We start from the raw sequence: 21599 nt of genomic DNA, 5'->3' as shown, positions 1-21599 counted from the left end.
CAACTTGTCATTGTCCTGTCTCAGCTTCCTGAGTCACTGGGATTAAAGTTGTGCTTCTTCAATTAGATTTCCTGGGGGCAATCAATGGCCAGGGGGTTGACTTGATGAAGACCCACTCCCTCATTACCCACTCCTTCATTACCATCAACCCTGTTGGCTAGGGATGTGGGGTTCTCAACATACTCAAAATTAAAAGGCTTTTTCCATGTTTTGTAATAACTTGCATTTTATTAAATATGCAATCCTGCCATAACTGCCACTTGCCCCCCCTCCAATATTATCCTTGTGATTTCAGCTCTCTTGTGGAGCTGCTGAGCTGCCCCTCTCTCCTGGGGTAGAGTAGTGGTGCCCCTCAAATAGGCAGCAGGCAGGGGCAGGTCCATGACTGATCATCACAGTCCTCTTAAAAGTATTTAGTACATTTAAATAAGCACCCTTGGGCAACTTTCAAAGGATATTCAGGGTATGGCAGAGTAAGAGGCCACCCTCATCCAGGGTAAGGGTTGCAAAGAACTAAGGCTGGTCTGTCTTGGGCCTCAGAAGGGAGAGAAAAGGGAGCACATTCTGGGATTTAGTGTGGGTGGGGCATATTCTCCCCAAACTTATATTGGTGGATGATGTTCTTCACATCTAGGAGAGCCTGAGGAGGAGGTAAGAACAGGGTAGGTGAGAGGAGTGAGGACAGCTCTACCTTAGCCAAGAGGTTGCCCTACTCCAGCCCTCAACCACCCCCACCCCTAGACTATCTCATAGTCCCCATATCATACTAAATAATCAGGATGCAGCCTTTGGTAAGATCTGCATTCTCCCTTTACCCAATCACAGAAGGGGATAGGGATGGGCTGGGGGGCAAGTATGTGTCAGGGGTTAAAGGGTCTGCCCAGGACGTACCTGGTGGTGGACATAGGCCTGACAGGGGTAACACCAGGTAGACAAATCAGTGTAGCTGAGGACCAGTGGGTGTCCAGAGGCTTCATGGTGTCGGACCATATGAGCATTGATGTAACGGCTGCAGTAAACCTAAGGTTGGAAAGTGTCAGGTGGGGCTCAGCACTCACATGCAGTTTGCTCCAAGGCCAACCTGCACCCAATTCCCTTCCTCTGGTCCATACCTGATAGCAAGACAGACACACCCAGTTTTCCTCGAGTGTCCCACAGTCCTCACAAGGTTGGGTTACATCCAGGCCTGCTACAGGAATGGGGCATACTGCCACCAAATGGGGACACCAGGACAGTGGTGTCACAGCATAAAATATGGCCTAGGGTGAATGGGTGAAACTGAGTAAGTTGGGGACCTCATCTCCAATTTTATGTTTCTACATCACATGCTCCTGACTGAGAGTCATGAATTGGCAAGAAAAAAGCCACAATCCTAGCCTCTTCCTGAACTTACCTGGTCCATGCCACTAAGATCCCCAGATCCCATTGTGAGCTTTGAGTCACCCACATCCTGACCTCCAGCCGCCTCTCCTAGTAGGCTCTCCTCTTCTGCAGTCTGAGCTTCTAGAGTTTTCTGGACACACAAAAGGAAATAAATTTACTTGAGAGGCCCAATTCTTACCCCTTCTCCCTGGGTTTGGTGACCTTACCTGAGCTTCACTGCCTAGTTCTAAGGTATTCACATTCTCCACCAGCTAATTTAGGGACAGCTCTGCTGTGGGTACCTGCACGGGTGAGCCTGCTGGAGTCTTTTTCTCTGTGCGTGAGGTTAGAAGACTTTGGATCGGCTTAGTTCCTCCCATGGCCTCTTCAGCAGTGGTCTGGTCCAGCAAGTCTTCCCCTGTAGTTGCCTTTGAGGCTTCCCCCACAGTTTCTTCTGAGGTGGCCTGGTCCATTGTGGCCTCCCCAGCGGCTGCCTCTGAGGACTGGTCCTGAGTGAGCACCACCTTAGATGTCTCCGATTTAGTCTGGCTCAGAGTGGACTCTTCTGCAGACAATGCTGGGGTAGCTTTCCCCTTGCTTTCTTCTAGAACCTTCCCTTCTGGGGCTGTTATTCCCTTAGCAGATTCAGAATTGGCTGGTTGGGGCACCTTCTTGGTAAAGGACTTAGACTTGTAGGATCCCTCCTTGTCTTCTACCTCTGGAACCATGGAATGAGATCCTTGAGTATGGATTCTGTCCCCTTTCCTGCCTCTATTTCCCTGAGTACCCTCATTATAATTCCCCTGCCCCCTTCTTCCCTGAGTACCCTCATTATAATTCCCCGGCTTCACTCACTCATGACCCTCAAACTGCGCCAGTATTTCTGATGGACTTGGATGGTCTCGGAGATGGAGGCCAGAGCTCCTGATTGTGGAGGCCTCGACAGGGTCAGCAGGGGTGGTGGGTCTCCAAGGAGGGAGTGGGTACAGGCAGCCATGGACTCTGAGATGGATGTCAGGTTGTAGCCACCCTTTGTTAAGGAAAAGGAGAAGGAATGATACAGAGGGAGTTCTTCAGGGGATTTGAATGATTAGATGTCCTGTCTTCCCACTTTCTCTTCCTCTCGACTCCAGGGCCCTGCAAGTCTGGAGTGGAGGATTGGTACCAGGAATAAATGTGAGTGTGATTCACATTTGTAAGATGGGCAGCACTCAGTGAGGTGGTTGTTGCAGGAGGGTAAAACAAAATGCTGTCAAGTGCAAGATAATAATAGTGATAATAGAAATAATGATACTGATAATTGCATCAGTAATAATAATAAATGTCAGTAATAGCTGACATTTATTAGATGTATGCTGTGTACCATACCCTATTTTAAATATTTCATGCAGACTAACATAGTTAATTCTCACAACCACAGGTGCTCAACATATAGGGACCTGCCTTCATGCCATACAGAAATCTGTCTTCACACTGTCTAGGAACCTCTGGCCTCACACCATATAAACCTCTGACTTGACCTTTATAAGATGCCTGCTGTGAACCCATATAAAAGGACCTGTCCTGATCTATTATAGAAATGACTCGTCTTTACTCTCTACAAGATCCCCTATCTTGAATTTTTCTATACTGTACAGGAACTCTAGCCTCTACTGTTTTTACAGATAAGGAAGCTCAGAGTGGTTAGATGACTTGTCTGAGGTCACAACAGCTGAAGAAGTAGTGCTGGGGTTTGAACTTGAGACACCTGACAAAATAGTCCATGTTCTCAACCACTACCCTGCCCTGCCATAAGTAGTCCTGGACATATTGTAAGTGGGACTTTTTACAAGCCAGCTAATTTCTCAGTGGCTTGCTTCCCCATCTATAAAATAGTGAAAATAATAGCATAAAAGTTTGCTGACATGGGACTGGGGTTGTAACTCCGTGGTCTCTAATTAAAATACAAAGTAGGGCTGGGGATGTGAATCAGTGGTCCAGTGCCCCTGAGTTCAATCCCTGGTACCAAAAAAAAAAAAAAAAAAACAGTTTGCTGAGAGGATTAATGTCTGAATAATGCCTAACAGTAAAAAACATACAGCAATTATTCAGTTCTTACCATATGCCAGACACTCTTGCATCCACAATTAGCCATCCCCATCTTACAGATAATGAAACTGAGGTATGAAGGCAGAGGTACTGAATCATTTACAAAAGGTCAATTTACTTTGCCCCAGGAACTAGTTAGAAACTGTTCAGATAATGGTAAAAAACAGACCCTGGAGTCAGGCTGCTTGGGTTCAAGCCCCATTTGTGCCATTATTAAGTGTGACTACTTCCTCTGTGCCTCAGTTCCCCTGATCTTTTATTTGTGGTACTGGGGAATAAATCTGAGGCCTCACATATGCTAGGCAAGTACTGAGATACATCTCTACCCCAGTTAAAAAAATATTTTGAGACAGGTTCTTGCTAAGTTGCCAAGGCTGGCCTTGAACTTGCAATCCTCCTGCCTTAGCCTCCTGGGTTACTGGGATTACACCCATGCACAACTATACCCAGCTCAGTTCTCTTGATCTTGAGAGAGGAAAATAATGAGGTAAACAGACCATACCTCATAAGGCTGCTTTGTCAAGCAAAGAAAATTAATAATAAATATGAAGTGCTGAGAAGAGAGCTTTGCATATAGTGAGTGCTCAATTAAAGCTGTTAATGGGGGCTGGGGTTGTAGATCAGTGGTAGAGTGCTTGCCTAGCATGTGTGAGACACTGGGTTCGATTCTCAGCACCACATAAAAATAAATCAATAAAGTTCACAATAACTAATAAAATATTTTTTAAAAGCTGTTAATGCTGTTGTTATTGTCATTATTAATGTCTATTGTGTGCCAACAATCCCAGGTGGAGACACTCAAAGATTTTACAAAACTGCCCTGAGTAACTGCCCTGCAGTTGACTCTTCCAAACTGCCCCCACCATGGGAAGAAAGATTGAAAAAGAGTTACCTCTAGGATAAGGACAATGTGGCCACTGGCAAGGCCCATCAGCAGATGGGTGAGGTGGGCATAACCTTCAGGTGACACCTGGCAGCCCCCAAGAGGGTCCCCTCGTGCAGCATCAAAGCCAGCTGAGACCAGCACCAATTCTGGGTTAAACTGAGACAAGAAGAAAAGAAAGACATGGGCATGAGGGGAAGGGCTTTGATAGGCAGTAACTGATGGAGACAAAGACAAGTGAAGACAGGGAGATGCAAGTCAGAGGAGTGGAGGCTCTGGACCTGGAGACCAGGAAGCCTGGATTTAGAGACCTGAAAAGAAAGAGCATCAGAGGGGAAAATATGAGAAACAGAAACTCAGAACTAGGAAAAAGAGAGACACAGACACCAGAGAAATTCAGGGATATTAAGAATGAATAGAAGGGGACATGAGAGAGTCATGAGACAGATAAGAGTTACACAGACATGGAGATTCAGATGTTAAGAGATGGTGTCACGAGAAATGGACAAATAGAGACATGTCCTCACACACATGCACCCCAAGGTCAAACATGGGACACACATGCACATGACACAGGTGCCAAGAGAGGCAAACACACTTATGTCACAGAATATGTGACAGTGCAAGCACCACACACAATCACAAGTCCCACATGGACAAAACTGTACATCTGCACTAGTCGCATACACATACTCAATTTCTCAGAAGGAAGTTATTCACAGCTACCTTGGCAGTCACAATCATACCCATGCTCCCATGCCATCATCACCTAGTCACAATGTTCACACACATGCAGTTGCACCCACAGGAGGTGGTCACTTGCATACACAGTCATATACATTCACAGGATGGTTCCTGCCACCCATGCACAGTCAGAGACACATGTAGATCTAAAGGTGCAGAACCAGGCTTGCAGAGTAGTGTGCACATGCCTGCCCTCAGTCAGACACACACACACATACCCAGCTCACACACATGGAAGGCAGCCACACCCACAGCACCCCCTAACCAGGGAAACATATACACAAATAGCCAGGGCAGACAGACACAGAGATGGTGGTCCCACATGGCCTCCCACATCCAGAGGTCTCACAAGTCTGTCAAAGACATAGTAGCATCCAGTGACATACAGTATCACATCTATCACACAGAGAAAAGGGGATGACAAGTAACCACCTGTACAGAGTCATATACATATACCCATCCCCCAGCCCTCCACTGCATACACAGTTCCACAGAGCATTAGTCACAGCCATCCTCACACCCAGAGGATGGCACTCACGATGGCAGAAAAATAGGACACAGATCTAGTCAGGTCACACAGACTACCACTGCACATCCAAAAGATTCTCACACACAGAGCCACCACAAAAGTTCATCCCATGCAAAGCCAAGACAGTTGCTCACAAACATAATGTCACAAAGAGAGGGCAGTCAAGTGAACAGTCAAATACCTAAGGCCATCCCAGCCACCCCTGCCCTAACAACCATCAGTATAGGCACCCATAGGTTGTCTCATGATCAGTCACCAGGCAGTCAGACACACAAAGTGAGGAGGCAGGCACCTGCTGCCACCCTCACAGGTTTGTCACACATATCTTAAGCCTTACCTCATAGGCAATGGGAAGCACCAGCCGATGCCAGGCAGCCAGGTAGTCAGCGTCACCCATGCGGGGCCCATTCCAGGCCACATTGACAGTGAAGCCCTCGCCTGCAGCCCGGCCTATCTGGCTGCTGGCGCCCTCATCCCCCATGGGGAAGAAGGTGCCGTGGTCATAGCGGTGCAGGGACACGTATAGCACACTGCCGGGGATGGGGTTTGGAGGGGGCCATGGCTGGTTAGGGGCCCCAAGCATGGCTCAGTCCCCTTCCTGACCACACCCTTGCCCCTAGCCCCAGCCTCTCACCTGGGATCGTCCTCAAATATGTGCTGAGTTCCATTACCATGATGGATGTCCCAGTCCACAATCAGAATCCTAGGGAGGGAATAGCTCCTCAGTATCCTGGGAAACTTGATCCCTGGGAGAAGGTACAGCTAGGTCCCTGGGAGCTGCAGAGAAACTTATTGCTGGGTGGCAGGACCCTGGATCTCTTGGGAAAGTACTGGGCATCAGGATGAAAGCCTGACTCTGGGTCCAATAAAAGGTTTTCTGTGGGCCTGAGAAAGTGCTTGGGGCTGGGTCCTGGGCTCTTTTGGGGAAAATGCTAGGAACTGAGTTCAGGCCTAGGTGGCTAAGTCTTATGTGTATGATCCTGGGTCTTTTGGAGTAAGCACTGGGGGCATGGGTCTGGGTTCTGTTGGATTAACTGTTAGGGGCCAGAAAAAAATGGGGCAGGACTCTGGTTTATAAGCCATGGGTGCCATGATCTGGGGGTCCTAACAGGGCAGATACTGAGAGGTCACCTCTTGGTCCTTTTCTGGGGAAGTAATGGGCAAGTAGACCCTTGCTTGTTTCTGGGAAAGTTGTGGGGCCTGTGCTGTGGACCTGCAGAGTAAGCCCTGGGCTGTGAGAGGGGGGTCTAGAATTTGCAAGGATCAAGATTTGGAGGTCTTTAGGCTGCCCTTACCGCAGGGCACGTCCACTGATGGCTTGAGCATGACGAGCAGCAACTGCCACAGAATTGAAAAAGCAGAAACCACAGGCAGCATCCTGCTCAGCATGGTGTCCTGGGGGACGCACCACAGCAATGCCATTCAAAACCTGGGAGCAGGAGTGATGAGTTAAGATGGATCCCTGGCCCTCACTCACATTTGTTCTCCCCTTTCTTCTACTCTTCTTTCTCTCTTGACCCTTCTACCAATTCACCAGCTGCAAGGGATCCCATTCCTGGGATTCCCCTCCCAGTGAGCAGGGAGGCTCCCCACTACCCATTTCCAAGGGCTTTGCTCAACTCCCTCAGGACCTCCTTAAGTGCAGGTGACCCTTTCCATTCTCCTAGGACTTCCTCTCTCCAGCCCAGTACCCATCCTGAAGTGGACATACCTCTCCTGAGAGCACAGCCTCCACCAGGCGACAGGCAGCACCCGTGGCAAGCTGTGCACAGGCAAAGGTGCTGGGGCAGATGTAGATGGAGTCAAAATGGGCACCCTCACGGTGAAGGTCCCGGGTTTTCATCTTCTCCGTGGCCCGGAGACGCTCCACGTACTCAGAACTGGAGGCACAGAAAGGAGTCCCCAAGAGACAGTTAAGTGGCTTTGTCCCCTTCCTCGGCCTCACCCTGGAAATGACACTTGGGACTCTCTAGGTCCACAGCAGCTCCATACACCATGGAGGGGAGCTCTAGGCTCTGTCCCCCAGAGCCCATCCAGAACCCTATAGCCCACTCACACCACACAGGCCAGACCTGTGGCAGGTAAGCAGCTCAGTGTCAGTGGCAGGCCGCACTGGCAAAATGAGGCAGCGACTAGCAAGGCCCAGCTCCTCTAGGTGGCACATGATTCTCAAGATGCGCTGGGGTGTCTCAGGGTGGTGGCTAGTGGTAGGGGAAAACCAATGATAGGGGCTTAGTGCCTGGGAGGCAGTGACCCCCTACCCATTTATCCCAGCCCTCTGACTGCATACTTGTCCCATAGGTTACAGTGACTCATCATTCTTTGGTCATAGACCAGCCCGGTACGATCCTGTAGCACTGGCCATGTCAGAATAGGCAGCACAGGCTCCCAGGGTCCCTCATCCTCATTCTCCTCTGTATTTTCCTCCTCCAAGTTGTCCTCCTCCACGGTCTCAGCTACAAAGAAAGGTCATGTTCACCCTATTCTCCCAATCTGGATTCCCCTTAATACTCTGGAACATAAGTGGCCCAAACATAAAAAGGGGTGGAAGCCTTAAACTTGGGCCTGGTTTAAGAGAGAGGCCCTGACTCTTCCCCACCAAGGTTTCCCAGGAAAGTCAGAGTGGGTGAGTCTGCAATAGAATCTCCCCAACCCTCGACTTCTCATCCCATGCCCAACTCCCAGCAGGCCCACATCCAGCTTCCTACCTGATCTCACAAGGACCTCCCAGAAGGGCTCAAGGGCTTCCAGAGTGCAGGAGAGTGAAGTCTGGGCACTGAGGGCAGGGGACAGGCAAATAGGATGAAATAGCCACAGGTGGACAGGGAGGGGCCCCCTTCCCCTCTCCTTCACCTGGGCTCACCTTGGGCAGGGGGCACCAGGAGATTCCAGCATGGGACAAGGGTCTCCCAGAAGGGTATGGAGCGATGCACTAACTCCCTCAGCCAGGGAGCGGAGGTTGTAGCCACCCTGAGGAGGGGGATGTGAGGGAGCATGAAGAAAGGACCAGATATCACATTCAGGGAAGAATAATGGTAGTAATAACAATACTAGGGTGCACACTGCATGTCAAACAAGGTAATAACAGAGTGACCGTATTCAATTCACTGGACAATGACATGAAGTGACTGCCATTATCTTTTTGTCTATCTGACCTATAGGAAACAGAGACACAAAGAAATGAAGTGCTCCCTGCAAGATTGCCCAGTTAGTTAGTGGAAATGCTAGGCCAGGAACTGCTGATGGACTTAAAAACTCTGTTCTTTTATTGTCTTTTATTTTATTTTTTAGTGGTGTTGGGGATGAAACCCAGGGCCTTGAACATGCTAGGCAAGTGCTCTACCACTGATTTATACTCCTAGCCTGAAAACTTTATTCTTAAACCCTCCAGAATCCACAGGTTGAGACAAAGGTGAGTTACTTACCTCCAGAGACAGGATCAGCTTTCCTCCGGCCAAACCCATGAGTAGGTGGGTTAACTGGGCAAACCCTGCTGGAGTAGCAGCCATCTCACCCTGGGGAGATGCAGAGGGTCGGTCTGGCTGTGTAGCTCCTTTGACCACCTATTGCCCTAGGGAGACTGCCTTACCTTGGGGTCCCCTTGGAGGGCATCAAATCCAGCAGCCACCAGGACCAGCTGAGGCTGGAACTGAGGGGGCAAAAGACTACATGAGGCTATCTGCCTTCATAGGCCATTCCTTCAATGTTGTCGCTCACCCCAACATTTCCCAGACTCCTCGAACCTCAAAGGCAACTGGCAGCAGAATGTGCAGGAAAGCAGCAATGTAGTCAGCATCCCGCATCCCCACCTGCCGACAGAGGCATGATGGGGGTCAGTCAGTCACCTGCCCCAAGATGGTGGAAGAGCAGGCCTTGGCCTCACTTTGGGGCACAGGGTGGGTAGACACTGACCTGGTTCCAAGGCACATTGATGGTGTATCCTTGGCCTTGGCCAAAACCTGTGGTGGACCAGTTAGAGGCCTTAAGGTGGGGCCAGAACCGACCCTGCTCATAGCGGTGGATGGAGAAGTAGAGGACACTAAAGGCAGAGGGAAAAAGAGGTGAGGGGTTGCCTAACCTGCTTGAGGCTCTGGGTTCCATCCCCAGTACCACAAAAATGTAAGGGAGCTAGAGAAGGTCAATTCCCAGACACTTCCAAACCACAGTTATCACACTTTTCTTACTTATCCATTTGTTTTCCTGCTCAACCACTTATTCATTCTCTGCTTCATCAATTTCTCAATTATTATATCCAATCTTCCATTAATTTAACCTTCCACTCAGTCCCAGTTTATTGAACTTCCCATTTATTAATTCTTTCATTTATTCTCCCATTATCTTGCTTACTCATTCATTTGTCTCCTAGTAGAACCTCTCTATCAGTGAGTATCACTGGCCCCTCGATGGCCACCCAATTTTAGACTCAGGTCTAAGATCCCAAGAGCCGGCTCCTGACCCTGTGGAAGACTCTAGATCATGTCCCCAAGACCAAGGTAGGAACAACAGGGCAAACCCTATGACAGTGGAGGCCCACTGGGGCCATGGGCTCTTAGCTGGAGAGAGCCAGTTAAGGCTGAAAACACCCTCAGGCTAGGCTGGGAAGTCCAGTGATTCCTGTGAATAAAGTGGGAGGCCTAGGAGTGAGAAGAGTATGACATGGTTCTATGTGTGAAGCTGGAGTTGGGGTGCTGACTAGGAATGCCAAAAGGCCAATCTCTTCTCCTCAGTGCCTTACAGGTTAACTCTACTACTTCTTAAGTAAGAAAGTGAGCACACATAGGAGTGAGAGGTACTGAAACAAAAAAATAGATAGGTTCTGACAGAAATTATGACACAGGGGTGGGGTTGTAGCTCAGTGGTAGAGCACTTGCCTAACATGTGAGAGGACTGGGTTCAATTCTCAGCAACACATAAAAAATAAAGTAAAAGTACTGTGTCCATCTATAACTAAAAAAAATATTTTGGTGGTAGTATTGGGTATTTACTCAGAGGTGCTTTACCACTGAGCTACACCTCCAGCCCAGAAGGGGATTTTAAAATACATTCAACCAGCTTCAAGTGGAATGGGAGACTAATAGCATAGGTTTTCCTCTTTGACTTCCTGACATACTAGTCAAAAGATGGTAAAGGAATGTTTGTTTATTTATTTATTTAGGGGATCGAACCCAGGGCCTTGTACATGCTAAGTATATGCTTTACTATTGTGTTATACCCCAAGTCTAGTAAAATAATTTTAAAATAAGTGCCAACCTAGAAAGACAGAATGGGAAAAAGGATGCCATAAAATATGAGACTCTAACAAATCTCTGGAAAGTAGATTTTGAGACTCGGGGGGTCCCAGAGGGCCCTCTCCCATACTGAGTAGGAGCTTTGGGGGGACCTAAGATGACCTAAATTATCCCTTCTACAAAAAAAAAAAAAGGTGCAGACTCAGGCCAATGCACAGAAAATCAATTCTGAATAGCCAATTCACTGAATGACACATTTGCCAAACTTGTTTCTTATAAACTGTTTGGTTTAAAGTTTACCTGTTTGCCTTGTCTCCATTATAGTATTTTAAGGACTGTACAATTTGTTTCCCTGCTGTTCTAGTTAAGACTGAAAGATGAGGATTTAGGAGATCAAAGGGCATGGATAGCTTTTTTATTCATTTACACATTCTTATAAGAAAGAATGTATTGAAGTGTTCACATTTATGTATATAATCAACAATGTATCAAAAAATAACACACTTAAAGCCTGTGATGCACTTTTTTAAAAACATTTTTTTTAGTTGTAGTTGGACACAATACCTGTATTTATTTATTTATTTTATGTGGTGCTGAGGATTGAACCCAGTGCCTCGCATGTGCTAGGCGAGTGCTTTACTGCTGAGCCACAGCCACAGCCCCTGTGATACACTTTTTATTTTTATTTTTTTTTGATGCTGGGGAATTGAAACCAGGGCTATGCACATGCTAGGCACACACTGTACCAATGAACTAATGCTCTAGCCTCTCGGATGCATTTAAGACATAAAAAATGTTTAATGATATTCAAGAATTCTTATTAATTTTGCAGGCAAAATAGTGAAATAATGCTTTTTCTTTTCTTTTGCCAGTACTGGGGATGGAACCCAAGCCTTGTGCATGCTAAGCAAGTGGTCTATCATGGAGATACACGCCCTAGTCAGTAATGCTTTAAAAAGCACCCTTAAAAAAAAGCACCCTTATGTTTTAAAGATGTATTCTGGAATTTTTGCAGAAAAAAATTATATGATATCTGGTTTTAGCTCCAAAATAAATATGAGGAAGGCAGTGGTACAGACATGAATGAAACAAGATTGACCAATGTGTTGATAAATGTTGAAGTAGTCGATTCAAGAAGACAGTGTGAACAAAATAAAGAACATAGGAAGAAGAAGTTAGTAAGAATAAAAACAAAAAAAATTAATGAAGAATTTAAAACACAATAAAACAGTGAGATGATAAAAAAGACAAAAGGTAGATTAGAAAAGATAAGTAAAATAGACTTATCTTTGGCAAGGCTGAAGGAAAAGAGATGCCATCTGGAAGAGGCTCTCTTATTTTTCACATTTGGCAAGATCCTATCTAATGTGTGGGTCCTTTTCCATAGTCCCTAAAGTTGAGACCTGTCAACAGACATTATCTGTCCCCATTCTAGGGAAAATGCTTTTTAGGAAAATAGATCTACACACATCACAGCAGAGTAATCCCATGATGGCCCGTACAACAGTCCTTTAATTTCTGGTATAGATAGCCAAATAAGGATCATATTTGAGGAAAATCACCAGTATGAAAGAGAAGGGCCAAGAAAAAAATAACCTCAGAATGAAGAATAAAATTCAGAACAGAAGAAAATTTAAAGTGTCTAATCAGTACTTTATAAAAACAAGATCAGGAATGAGAAGGCATAGAAACGGAGAGGAAGAAAGTACTTGGGGAGACTAAAAGAATGTCTATATACATAATTCAACAAAAGGACTTGCAGATAAATTTGAGGAAATCGCCTAGGACTGCAAACTGAAAAAGAGACAGAAAACGTAAGTTAAAAAAAATAAGATGGGGTGGGTACTTGCCTAAAATGTGGGAGGCAATGGGTTCGATTCTCAGCACTGCATATAAATAAATAAAATAAAGGTCTATCAATAACTAAAAATATATATATATTAAAAAAAGTATGGCAAAAAAGATCAACCCAGAAACATCTAACATCTAAACAGTAGAAGTCCTAAAAAGGGAGAATAGAGAAAATGCAGTAGAAGAAATTATCAAAGATCTAATTGAAGAAAACTTCCAAGGATTGAAGAAAGACATGAGTCTTTAGATATATAATGTCAACTCACTGCTAAGTAGAATGAAGGAGCCAGGGTGAAACTTCAGAACACAGGGGATAAAGAGAAAAACTTATAAAAAAAGCTTATAGAGCGCAAATTAGATTACTCAGATAAGAATGAAACGACACCTGTCAGCAACAGTGAATGCTGGGAAAACAATAAAGCAATGTCTATAGAACAAATATCCTAGATCAGACAAAAGGCCACAGGAACTCAGGATGTATGGGGGGCAAAGTGGATTCTAAGCAGTTGGCTAGATAGAAGGCTATTACTTAGTAAGGACTTGTTCATCAATCACTTTCTGTAGGAAAGGTAAGCTGGGTACCCTTCTGTGGGAGGGGTGGGGGGTTTGGCAATGTACACCAGATCTTTTACAATATTGACCTGTCTGACCCAGAAAACCACTATTAGATAGTCATCCTACAAATATACTCAAGAGAAGTATGAAATTATATATTTATAAGAATTCACAGTAGAATTGCCTATTACAAAAACTGGGAAGTATTTTAAATACCCAGAATTAAACGATCAGAGGTACAGCCATACAATGGAATACTCTGCAACCCTTACAAAGAATGAGATGCTTTGTGCTGGGGTTGTGGCTCAGTGGTAGAGTACTGGCCTAGCACGTTAGGCACTGGCTTCAATCCTCAGCACCACATAAAAAATAAATAAATAAAATAAAGCTATTGTGTCCATCTACAACTAAAAATATTGAAAAAAAAGAATGAGATTCTTTTAGTTGCACTAACATGGTGGGGGGGGGTATCCCTGATATGCTATTAAATGAAAACAGCAATTTGCCAAAGAACATGCAATTATCCCATTATGCAGTGTGCTGTTAATAATAATGAGAATTATGAATATTCATAAATCTGTAGGGAAAAGTTAGGATATTACCTAAACTGTGAAAAATATATTTTTTTTAATTTTGGTGGTATAGGGGACCTAATCCAGGGTCTTACACATGCTAAGTATCTACCCCTGAACCTTTTTATTTTTTTCATTTTGAGACAGAGTCTCAATAAGTTGCTTAGGCTGACCTCAAATTTGGGATCCTTCTGCCTCAGTTTCTTGAGTAGCTGGGATATAGGTGTGCCTGGCTGTCAAAAGTTATTTTGGAGGTGATGGGAATGATAGGAAACTCTGCTTTAGACATTTTTTGATATTGAGGATCAAACCCCATAAACATGCAAACATGCTAAGAAAATGCTCTCCCACTGAACCATATCTCCTATTCCATTTAATTTTTTTTTTCGTGGGGGAGGTGTGTACCAGGGATTGAACTCAGGGGCACTTGGCCACTGAGCCACATCCCCAGCCTATTTTGTATTTTACTTAGAGATAGGGTCTCACTGAGTTGCTTAGTGCTTCACCATTGCTGAGGCTGGCTTTGAACTCATGATCCTCCTGTCTCAGCCTGCTGAGATGCTGGGATTACAAGCATGCACCACGTGCCTGGCCTCCATTTAAATTTTTTTTTGTGTGTGTATGTGTGATGCTAGGGATGGAACCCAGGGCTTTGTGCATGCTAGATAAGCACTCCACTACTGAAATATACCCCTAGCTCCAGCTACACCACAGCCCCTGTTTTAGTATTTTTTAGCAAATACTTTGTAGTATTGTTATAATCAGAAAATATTTAAATAGTAATTTGAAGTTCACTCTAGCTCAAGGGTAAATTGATGAACAAAACCTCCAAATATTTGTGAGTCAAATTCTATCTCTCCCACTTCATTACCGTGTGACTTCTTAACCCATAAGGCTCAATCTCACCAAACTGTTAAATGGGAATTCAACAGTTTCTGCCTCAGAGTGAAGCTAGGAGACAGCAGACACCCAGGGGGCAGCAGATTCTGGTTCCAGGTGGGCCCAAAGAATGTGAATGTTTCCCCTCCCTCCAAACTCCTCACGATGGGCCTGGAAGTGCTTGAGTTGGGGTGGCTGTGAATCTAGCACAATGGAACTTGTGGTGTACCTGGGGTCCTGGTCAAAGGTGAACTGTGTTCCTTGACCATGGTGTACATCCCAATCCACGATAAGGACCCTGTGAGTGTAAAAGAAGGGAGACTCTGTACAAAGGGATCAAGGGGAATCTGGAGGAAGAGCCCAGACCAGGATACCCCACCCCATGCTACTCCCATAACACCTGCCCTCTGCCACTGACCTCTGAATGTGGTGCTTCTTTTGAGCATAGCGGGCAGCCACAGCCACATGGTTGAACATGCAGTATCCATCCATAAGACTGTGCTGGGCATGGTGTCCAGGAGGCCTGAGCAGGACAGGGAAGATCACAGATTGGAGGTCCTCCTCTGTAGAGATGGACTCTCCCCTGGACCACCAACTTCTCCAGTGTTCATGCTGTAAATCTTACAGGAACTGAGTAACTGGGTTCCTCAAACCCATACCTGTGCCCCAATCTTCTACTATTTCTCCAGTGGAGATTTAAAAATGTTCATTAAAGTTATCTATGCATACATTCTCATAACCAGTCATTCTGCTCCAAGGACCTAGCCCACAACCTACATAAAAAATAGTAAGTTTACAATTGTATCCCATATTTGCTGTGGTATATGCATGAATAAGCAAATATTTGGGGAGATCCAAAATGTTCATTGATAGAGGAGTACTTATAGTGCATTTGTACCATGGTATCTACTGAGGTCTATGCTACATATGATAGAGAAAGGTAAAATGCACAGTCCAATGGGAGCGTGTCACTGCTGGTGGTAAAAAAAAAGGTGAGGGAGGACAAAGGCTCCATCTACTGCATCTCATCAATTCTGAGATGACAAAATATTCCATGATTTTCCATGCCAACAATAGAATAAAAAATGTTCCTGATTAAGTTCTGATATGTCACTGTTAGATGAATGGAGTTCAAGATGTTCCAGATATGAAAAAAAAAATGTGCATCTTAGAATCAATGGAATTTGATGCTTATCCCTTAAATAATATCATCTGTGGGAGGACACAGCAGTCATCAGTTATAAAGACTGCCTCTAAGTACAGCAAGTAGTTTGTCTGGGTGACAAAGGTGGGAGAAAGACTTCTTATTGTACCCACTTTGGCACCTGTTGACTTTGGATCACACAAAAATAGTACACAGGCCAAAACATTCTTCATTTGGGGGAAGGACTTTTCAAATATGTAAGATATCAAATGCTGGAAGGTCCTACCTGATAACAGCCATACCATTCCGAATCTCAGCCCCCAGGACGGCATCCACCAGCCTGAGGACAGAGCCTGAGGCCAGGCAGGCACAGGTATATGAATTCTGTAGATAGTAGGTAGACAAAGAGGGAGTAAGAGAGAGAGCAGCCCTATCCATTTAGCTGCTTTCGCCAGGGTGCAGTGGGCATGGGGCCAGGGTATCCCGGGATTATCAGGATTCCTGACCCCACAATTCTCATCCATACCGGATGCAGATAAACTGAGTCATAGGTATCTGCTAGTACACGGAGTTCTCCCTCATTCATGTACTGGGTCGTCTCCATCAGATCAATGTATTCTAGGCTGAGAACATAGATAGGAGATGAGATTCAGGGCTCTATCCTCTGTTCAGCTGAGAATCCTCCATATTACCAGACTTCTGGTCAAATCAGACCTCCCCCAACTGTAAAATCTGGGGGGAACAGCCAGGATACAAGACACATTCCCTGTTTACCCCCTAGCCCACCTCATTTCTAGTAATATCCTTTGCTCCCCTGCTCTAGCCACCCCAGATCCTACTTTCAGACTTTGGCCAGACTGTTCCAGCTGTTTGTTCCTCCCCTCCTTGCCCTCTTCTTCATCAGACTCACTCCTTTTCTCTTCTCAGAGCTCAACTCAAATACCCACTCTGCCAAGCTAGCTTTCTTTGAGCCATTCCACACCAGGCCTCTTATTTTGGGTTCCTGTAGCCCTCTGGGGGAACCCTCTGCTCACTTTGCCCACATATTCATCATCTGTTGACATAACCAGATAATAATAACAGCAATAGCTCATCATGGGCTGATAGTGTGTTAGGCTCCATTCTAAGCACCTAACATACATCAAGCCCTTCTGAGGAACTTATGTTTACTAGCCCATTACAGGTGATGATACTGATTCAGAAGGCTCAGGGACTTGTCCAAGGCTGGCCACAGAGTCCATGATATTCTTTCCCAAGGCATTCAGCTTGCCCTGGATGGTCCAGGGCAGCCTCCTCCCCAGCCCTACCAGGATCCCAAGCTTTCACCTGTGAACCAGCATCAGTTCCTCCTTTTCTGCAAACCGGGCCTGAGGAGACATGAGGAATAAAGAGCTAAGGCACAGGCTGTGCCCAGGTCCTGTCAGTTCCCTGCCCTCCATCCAATTGGGGGACTTACCTGAAAGGACACACAGCGATCCAGAAGGCCCTCCTGAATCAGCTGCTCCTTAATGGCGTGGAGCCGCTCAGGGCCTTCTGGGAAACTGGGGACAGAGATGCGGTTATACACACACACAGAAATGGGAACACCATGTCGGCTTTTGCCACATCTTTGCATTTACCTTTCCATAGCTGTTACCACAGTGGCATCTGCCCTGTTTCCTGTCACTCTCCAGAGTCAGATGCTCTCCACCACCATAATCTCCAGCCTGGGCTCTCACATTATCACCTCACTGGCCTCCCTGCTTTGGTCTTCACTACCTAAACAGTCCCTGTAATCCTAGCAGTTTAGGAGACTGAGGCAGGAGGATGGAGAGTTCAAAACCAGCCTTAGCAACTTAGTAAAGCCATAAGCAACTCAGCAAGACCCTGTCTCTTAGACAAATACAAAAAAGGGCTAGAGATGTGGCTCAATAGTTAAGTACTCCTAGGTTCAATTCCCAGAACCAAACACAAAACAAAACAAAAACCTAATCAGAGTTAGGTACAGTGTGCCTGTATTTACAGTGAGTCAAGAGGCTGAGGCAGGAGGATTGCAAGTTTGAGGCCAGCCTCAGCAACTTAGCGAGATCCTGTCTCAAAAATTAAAAAATGGCCAGGGGTATAGCTCAGCAGTAGAATACTCCTGGGTTCAATCCTCAATACCACAATAAATAAATACATAAATTCTAATCAGATTATGTCTACCAACTACTCAAAGTTCTTTCATGGCTCCCATCCTATTCCCAGTAAAAGCCCCAATCTTCCCCATCCATGCCCAAAAGGCTCTAAACAAGCAGCCCATCATCACCTTTGAGTTCATCTCCCACCCACCAACCCCTCCCTCATTTTGCTTCACTTGCACTGGTCTCCTTGGTTCTCATATGAACTATGTACCCTTCAGCCAGCCTCTGGGACTTGATCTAGCTGTCCTCCTGCCTAGAACACTGTTCTCCCAGATGGCTTCCAGGGCTCATTCCCTTATGGTCCCCAGTGAAATCTCAGTGAGGCATTCCTTGACTATCCTATTTAAAATGGAAGCATCCCCTCCACTGTACTTTCTACTGCCAAGATACAAGACATATTCCCTGTTTATCCCCTAGCCCACCTCATTTCTAGTAATATCCTTTGCTCCCCTGCTCTAGCCACCCCAGATCCTACTTTCAGACTTTGGCCAGACTGTTCCAGCTGTCTGTCCCTCCCTTCCTTGCCCTCTTCTTCATCCAGCCTTAGTGCTTTTTCACAGTACATTCTCTCCAATACACTATACCACTCGCATCTTATTTGTCTTTCCTCTCCCCAGAAGGCAGGGGGTCTTTGTTTTCTTTACTGCAGTGCTTCTAACTCCTCAACAGATGGTAAATATGTATTCCACAGTTGAGGTCTTTTGTTGTCAAGAGTTAGTCTAAGGTCAGGACAGGGGAGGCAGCTATTCAACTGGTAAACACAGGAGTATAATAATTAACAATTGGCAGGGGCTAGGAAAATATCTAAGATCAGGTGTGGGAGGGGGTAGTGACCAGGTAAAGCCCTCTCTGAGATTCTCATTGAGATGTAAAAGTTGGAAAAGGAATTGACCAAGGGTAAAGACCCAAGGCAAGAGGGTGCCTGGCCTGTTAGAAAAACAGCAAGGGGACTGGTGTATGTGAACTGATGTGAAGTGAAGTGAAGTGAAGCAAAGCGAATGAGGGGGAGGATTGGCCAATGAGGTCACAAAGGTAATGTGAAGCTAGATCACGCGGAACCTTAAGAGGCCAGGATGAGGAATTCAGACTTTACCTTGAGAATAATGTTCTGCCCTTGAAGTTTTTATTTTGTTTTGGTAACAGGGATTGAATACAGGGGTGCTTAACCACTGAGCCTCATCCCCAGCCCTTTTTGGTATTTTATTTTGAGATAGGGTCTCACTAAGTTCTTAGGACCTTGCCAAGTTGCTGAGGCTGGCTTTGAACTCTGGATCCTCCTGCCTCAACCTCCTGAGCCATTGGGATTACAGGCGAGTGCCACAGCATGCACATACCCCTTGGAGTATTTTAAGAAAGGGAATCACCTCATACATATTTTTAGGTTGCTATGTGGAGACTGGAAGCAGGGATCTAGTGTAGATAAGTCACAGATATTGAGTATATTTTGAATACAGAAATTACTTTGTAGAGTGGATGAGAGGTATAATCCTATTTTAACATGAATATCCCTTCCTTGGGGAAGCCTCTTGGGAACCCTTGGATGCTAGTCCAATGTCCTCTATTAAATACTCCTGAATCTTCTAGGCTTATTACATCATTAACACCGCCTACTTTCACCAGCTGTTTTAACTGATCTGCCCTCCTATTCACTCATCAGCTCCCTGACAAGGAACCCTATCTATCTTCTTTGGCACATTTATATCACCAACTCTTGCAACATTGTAGACACTCAATAAATGTATGTTGGTTAAATGAGAAGAATCCTTTCAAGAACAAGCCCCACCCTCTTAAATTATCTGCTTCCAGTCTCCAGGCTGGTGTAAACAAGGATTCATTCTTGCTAAGGGGGCGGGGGTCCAAAGTGTGTGTGATTGTGTAGTTTGGGGACAGTCTGGAGGACCCAGCCTCACCTGTCATCCCAGAGGCAGTGGAATTCATTGAGCTGCTCATCAAACACCAAGCCAGTGCCAACCTGTGCCTTGGACTGCAGGTTTAAATCCTGCAGGAGAAAAAGAGAGACAGATCCATTCAAGGCCTGAATCAGAGGGAACATCCCCTACAGTCCAAGGTGGAGAATCTCAGGGTTTTGATTGTCACATAAGGCCAAATCAGAGCCAGGGCCCTCTCACCAGTCCTTGAAGCCCCACGACTAGGTCTTCTTCGGTTGCTTGGCTGAGCTTCTTCATTTTGCCTTTCTTCTTTACCTCCGCTAGATTTGGGCTTGAGCGAGATACGGCACCCTTCTTAACACTCCGCTTCTGCCAATAAGAGAGAACGATCAGAGTTCAGATTCTGGGGTTTTGGCTGGCTTACTCTCCCTCCCCCTCATCAGGGCAGGTCTGGGGCCTCACCGAGGTGACGCTGGAGTCCTGAAGGGGCGACTGTGGGCTGTGCCTGCTCCTTCTCTGCCTGGTTGTATTGGAATCCTGCCCGGTGGAGGTCATTGTTGGGGAGCTTTGTCCTCTGACACAGTTCTGGAGGGCCAGAAATGGCTTTGAGGGGGTTGGAGTCCCTAAGGACCGCGCAACCCAGCTCTTTTCCGGGCCCCGCCCCCTATACTAGACTCCATCCCTTACGCTATCCCATTCCCCAGTGCCTTCTAAACCGGCCTTTCTGAAGGCCCTTTCCATCCACTGAGGTGTCCATTCCATCTGGTCCCGCCCGTTCCACTGGACTGCACCTCTTTCACATGATTCTTTCTTCGGTCTTACCTTTTCACTGAGCAATTAACCCCCAGGCTTAGTCCATTCTGGGGCCTGCACTTTTCCAGCCAATCACCGCCCCTTCCACTCTATCAAGCCTCATTCCCAGGCCCTTTCATTCCTCTAAGACTCACCCAGTGTCTAAAACCGCATCCCTTCTTCACAAACCAGCCCTTTCCGGCCTATCTCCCGGGAAATCGCCCACCCTTTCACACAGTCAGACCCAGGCCTGGCCTCGACTCCACCCTTAACGATTCATTTAACTCCTCCCCTTATCGGGGTACCTTCCTCTGCATCAGATCCCGCCCCTATAGCGTTTCAACAAGCCCCGCTCCTCCGAGGACTGTCCCTTTCCTTTCACCCGACCCCACCCCCTGCCCACACCGGATCCCTAACGTTACATCAAACGCCATCAGCCAGTCCCGAGACGCCTCCCGCCAGCCTCCGCCCTCTTCCCGCCTCAGCCATCTATGCCGGCCAATCCTTCGCGCTTCACTCACTGAACGCAGCCCCTTTCTCAAACTCCGCCCTCGGCCCACGCCGCCAAATTCCCGGCGACCTGTGGGGCCGCGGGCGCTGGATCCTCTTTCTTCCATTGGGTTAGGTCTGTCGCCTGCCCTCCCAAATCCCGCCCAGAGCAGGGATAGTGTCCGGCTACACCTCTCGCGAGCTCAAAAAAGAACCCCCCCCCCAAAAAAAAATAAAAAATAAAAAGTACCCCGCCTTATGGAACGACAGGAGTCGCATTGCGCCTGCGTGATGCTCGCGTCAGGGGTTCGAAACCGAGATCCAGCTGTAGCGCCCCTTCCCCCAGCTACCGTCCACTGTCGTCCTGGTTGCTCTGACCGCCATCCCTCCCTCCCTGTCTGGCAACCGTAGATGCCCTTCAGACACGCGCCA

General features: G+C 46.5%; 1 protein-coding gene across 4 annotated transcripts; it reads right to left on the bottom strand.

Annotated features, from left to right (window-relative positions):
* Positions 1-208: 208 nt before the first annotated feature.
* On the bottom strand, positions 209-21186 carry Hdac6 (histone deacetylase 6). 4 transcript variants are annotated; one of them, XM_021735519.3, is made up of 29 exons: positions 21101-21186; positions 20349-20471; positions 20127-20255; positions 19908-19996; positions 17292-17376; positions 17162-17202; positions 16362-16458; positions 16122-16219; positions 15110-15214; positions 14921-14989; positions 9519-9645; positions 9350-9415; positions 9196-9255; positions 9032-9121; positions 8470-8576; positions 8315-8382; positions 7897-8062; positions 7679-7807; positions 7318-7486; positions 6902-7035; positions 6241-6309; positions 5944-6136; positions 4343-4492; positions 2218-2392; positions 1665-2080; positions 1394-1513; positions 1113-1259; positions 892-1020; positions 209-640 (listed from the first exon to the last, which is right to left on the bottom strand). In XM_021735519.3, exons 1-29 carry the CDS (start codon positions 21110-21112, stop codon positions 572-574), a joined length of 3432 nt encoding a protein of 1143 aa, XP_021591194.1. In that variant the 5' UTR covers positions 21113-21186; the 3' UTR covers positions 209-571. The 4 variants fall into 4 exon arrangements, with proteins under 4 accessions (XP_021591194.1, XP_013219895.1, XP_013219897.1 ...); XM_013364441.4 differs by lacking the exon at positions 21101-21186 and adding an exon at positions 20984-21089; XM_013364443.4 differs by lacking the exon at positions 21101-21186 and adding an exon at positions 20709-20977.
* Positions 21187-21599: the final 413 nt, after the last annotated feature.

This window comes from Ictidomys tridecemlineatus, chromosome X, assembly GCF_052094955.1.
Source record: "Ictidomys tridecemlineatus isolate mIctTri1 chromosome X, mIctTri1.hap1, whole genome shotgun sequence".
NCBI classification, from domain to species: Eukaryota; Metazoa; Chordata; class Mammalia; order Rodentia; family Sciuridae; genus Ictidomys; species Ictidomys tridecemlineatus.
This window is presented reverse-complemented; position numbering and strand designations above follow the sequence as displayed.

What these genes read in the sequence shown, in the direction of transcription:
- Hdac6 (XM_021735519.3), bottom strand. An exon ending in CCTGGTGCCCCCTGCCCAAG is followed by an intron (nt 8,383 to 8,469) that starts GTGAGCCCAGGT and finishes CCCTGCCCTCAG; the next exon opens with TGCCCAGACTTCACTCTCCT. An exon ending in GGAGGTCCTTGTGAGATCAG is followed by an intron (nt 8,063 to 8,314) that starts GTAGGAAGCTGG and finishes CTTTCTTTGTAG; the next exon opens with CTGAGACCGTGGAGGAGGAC.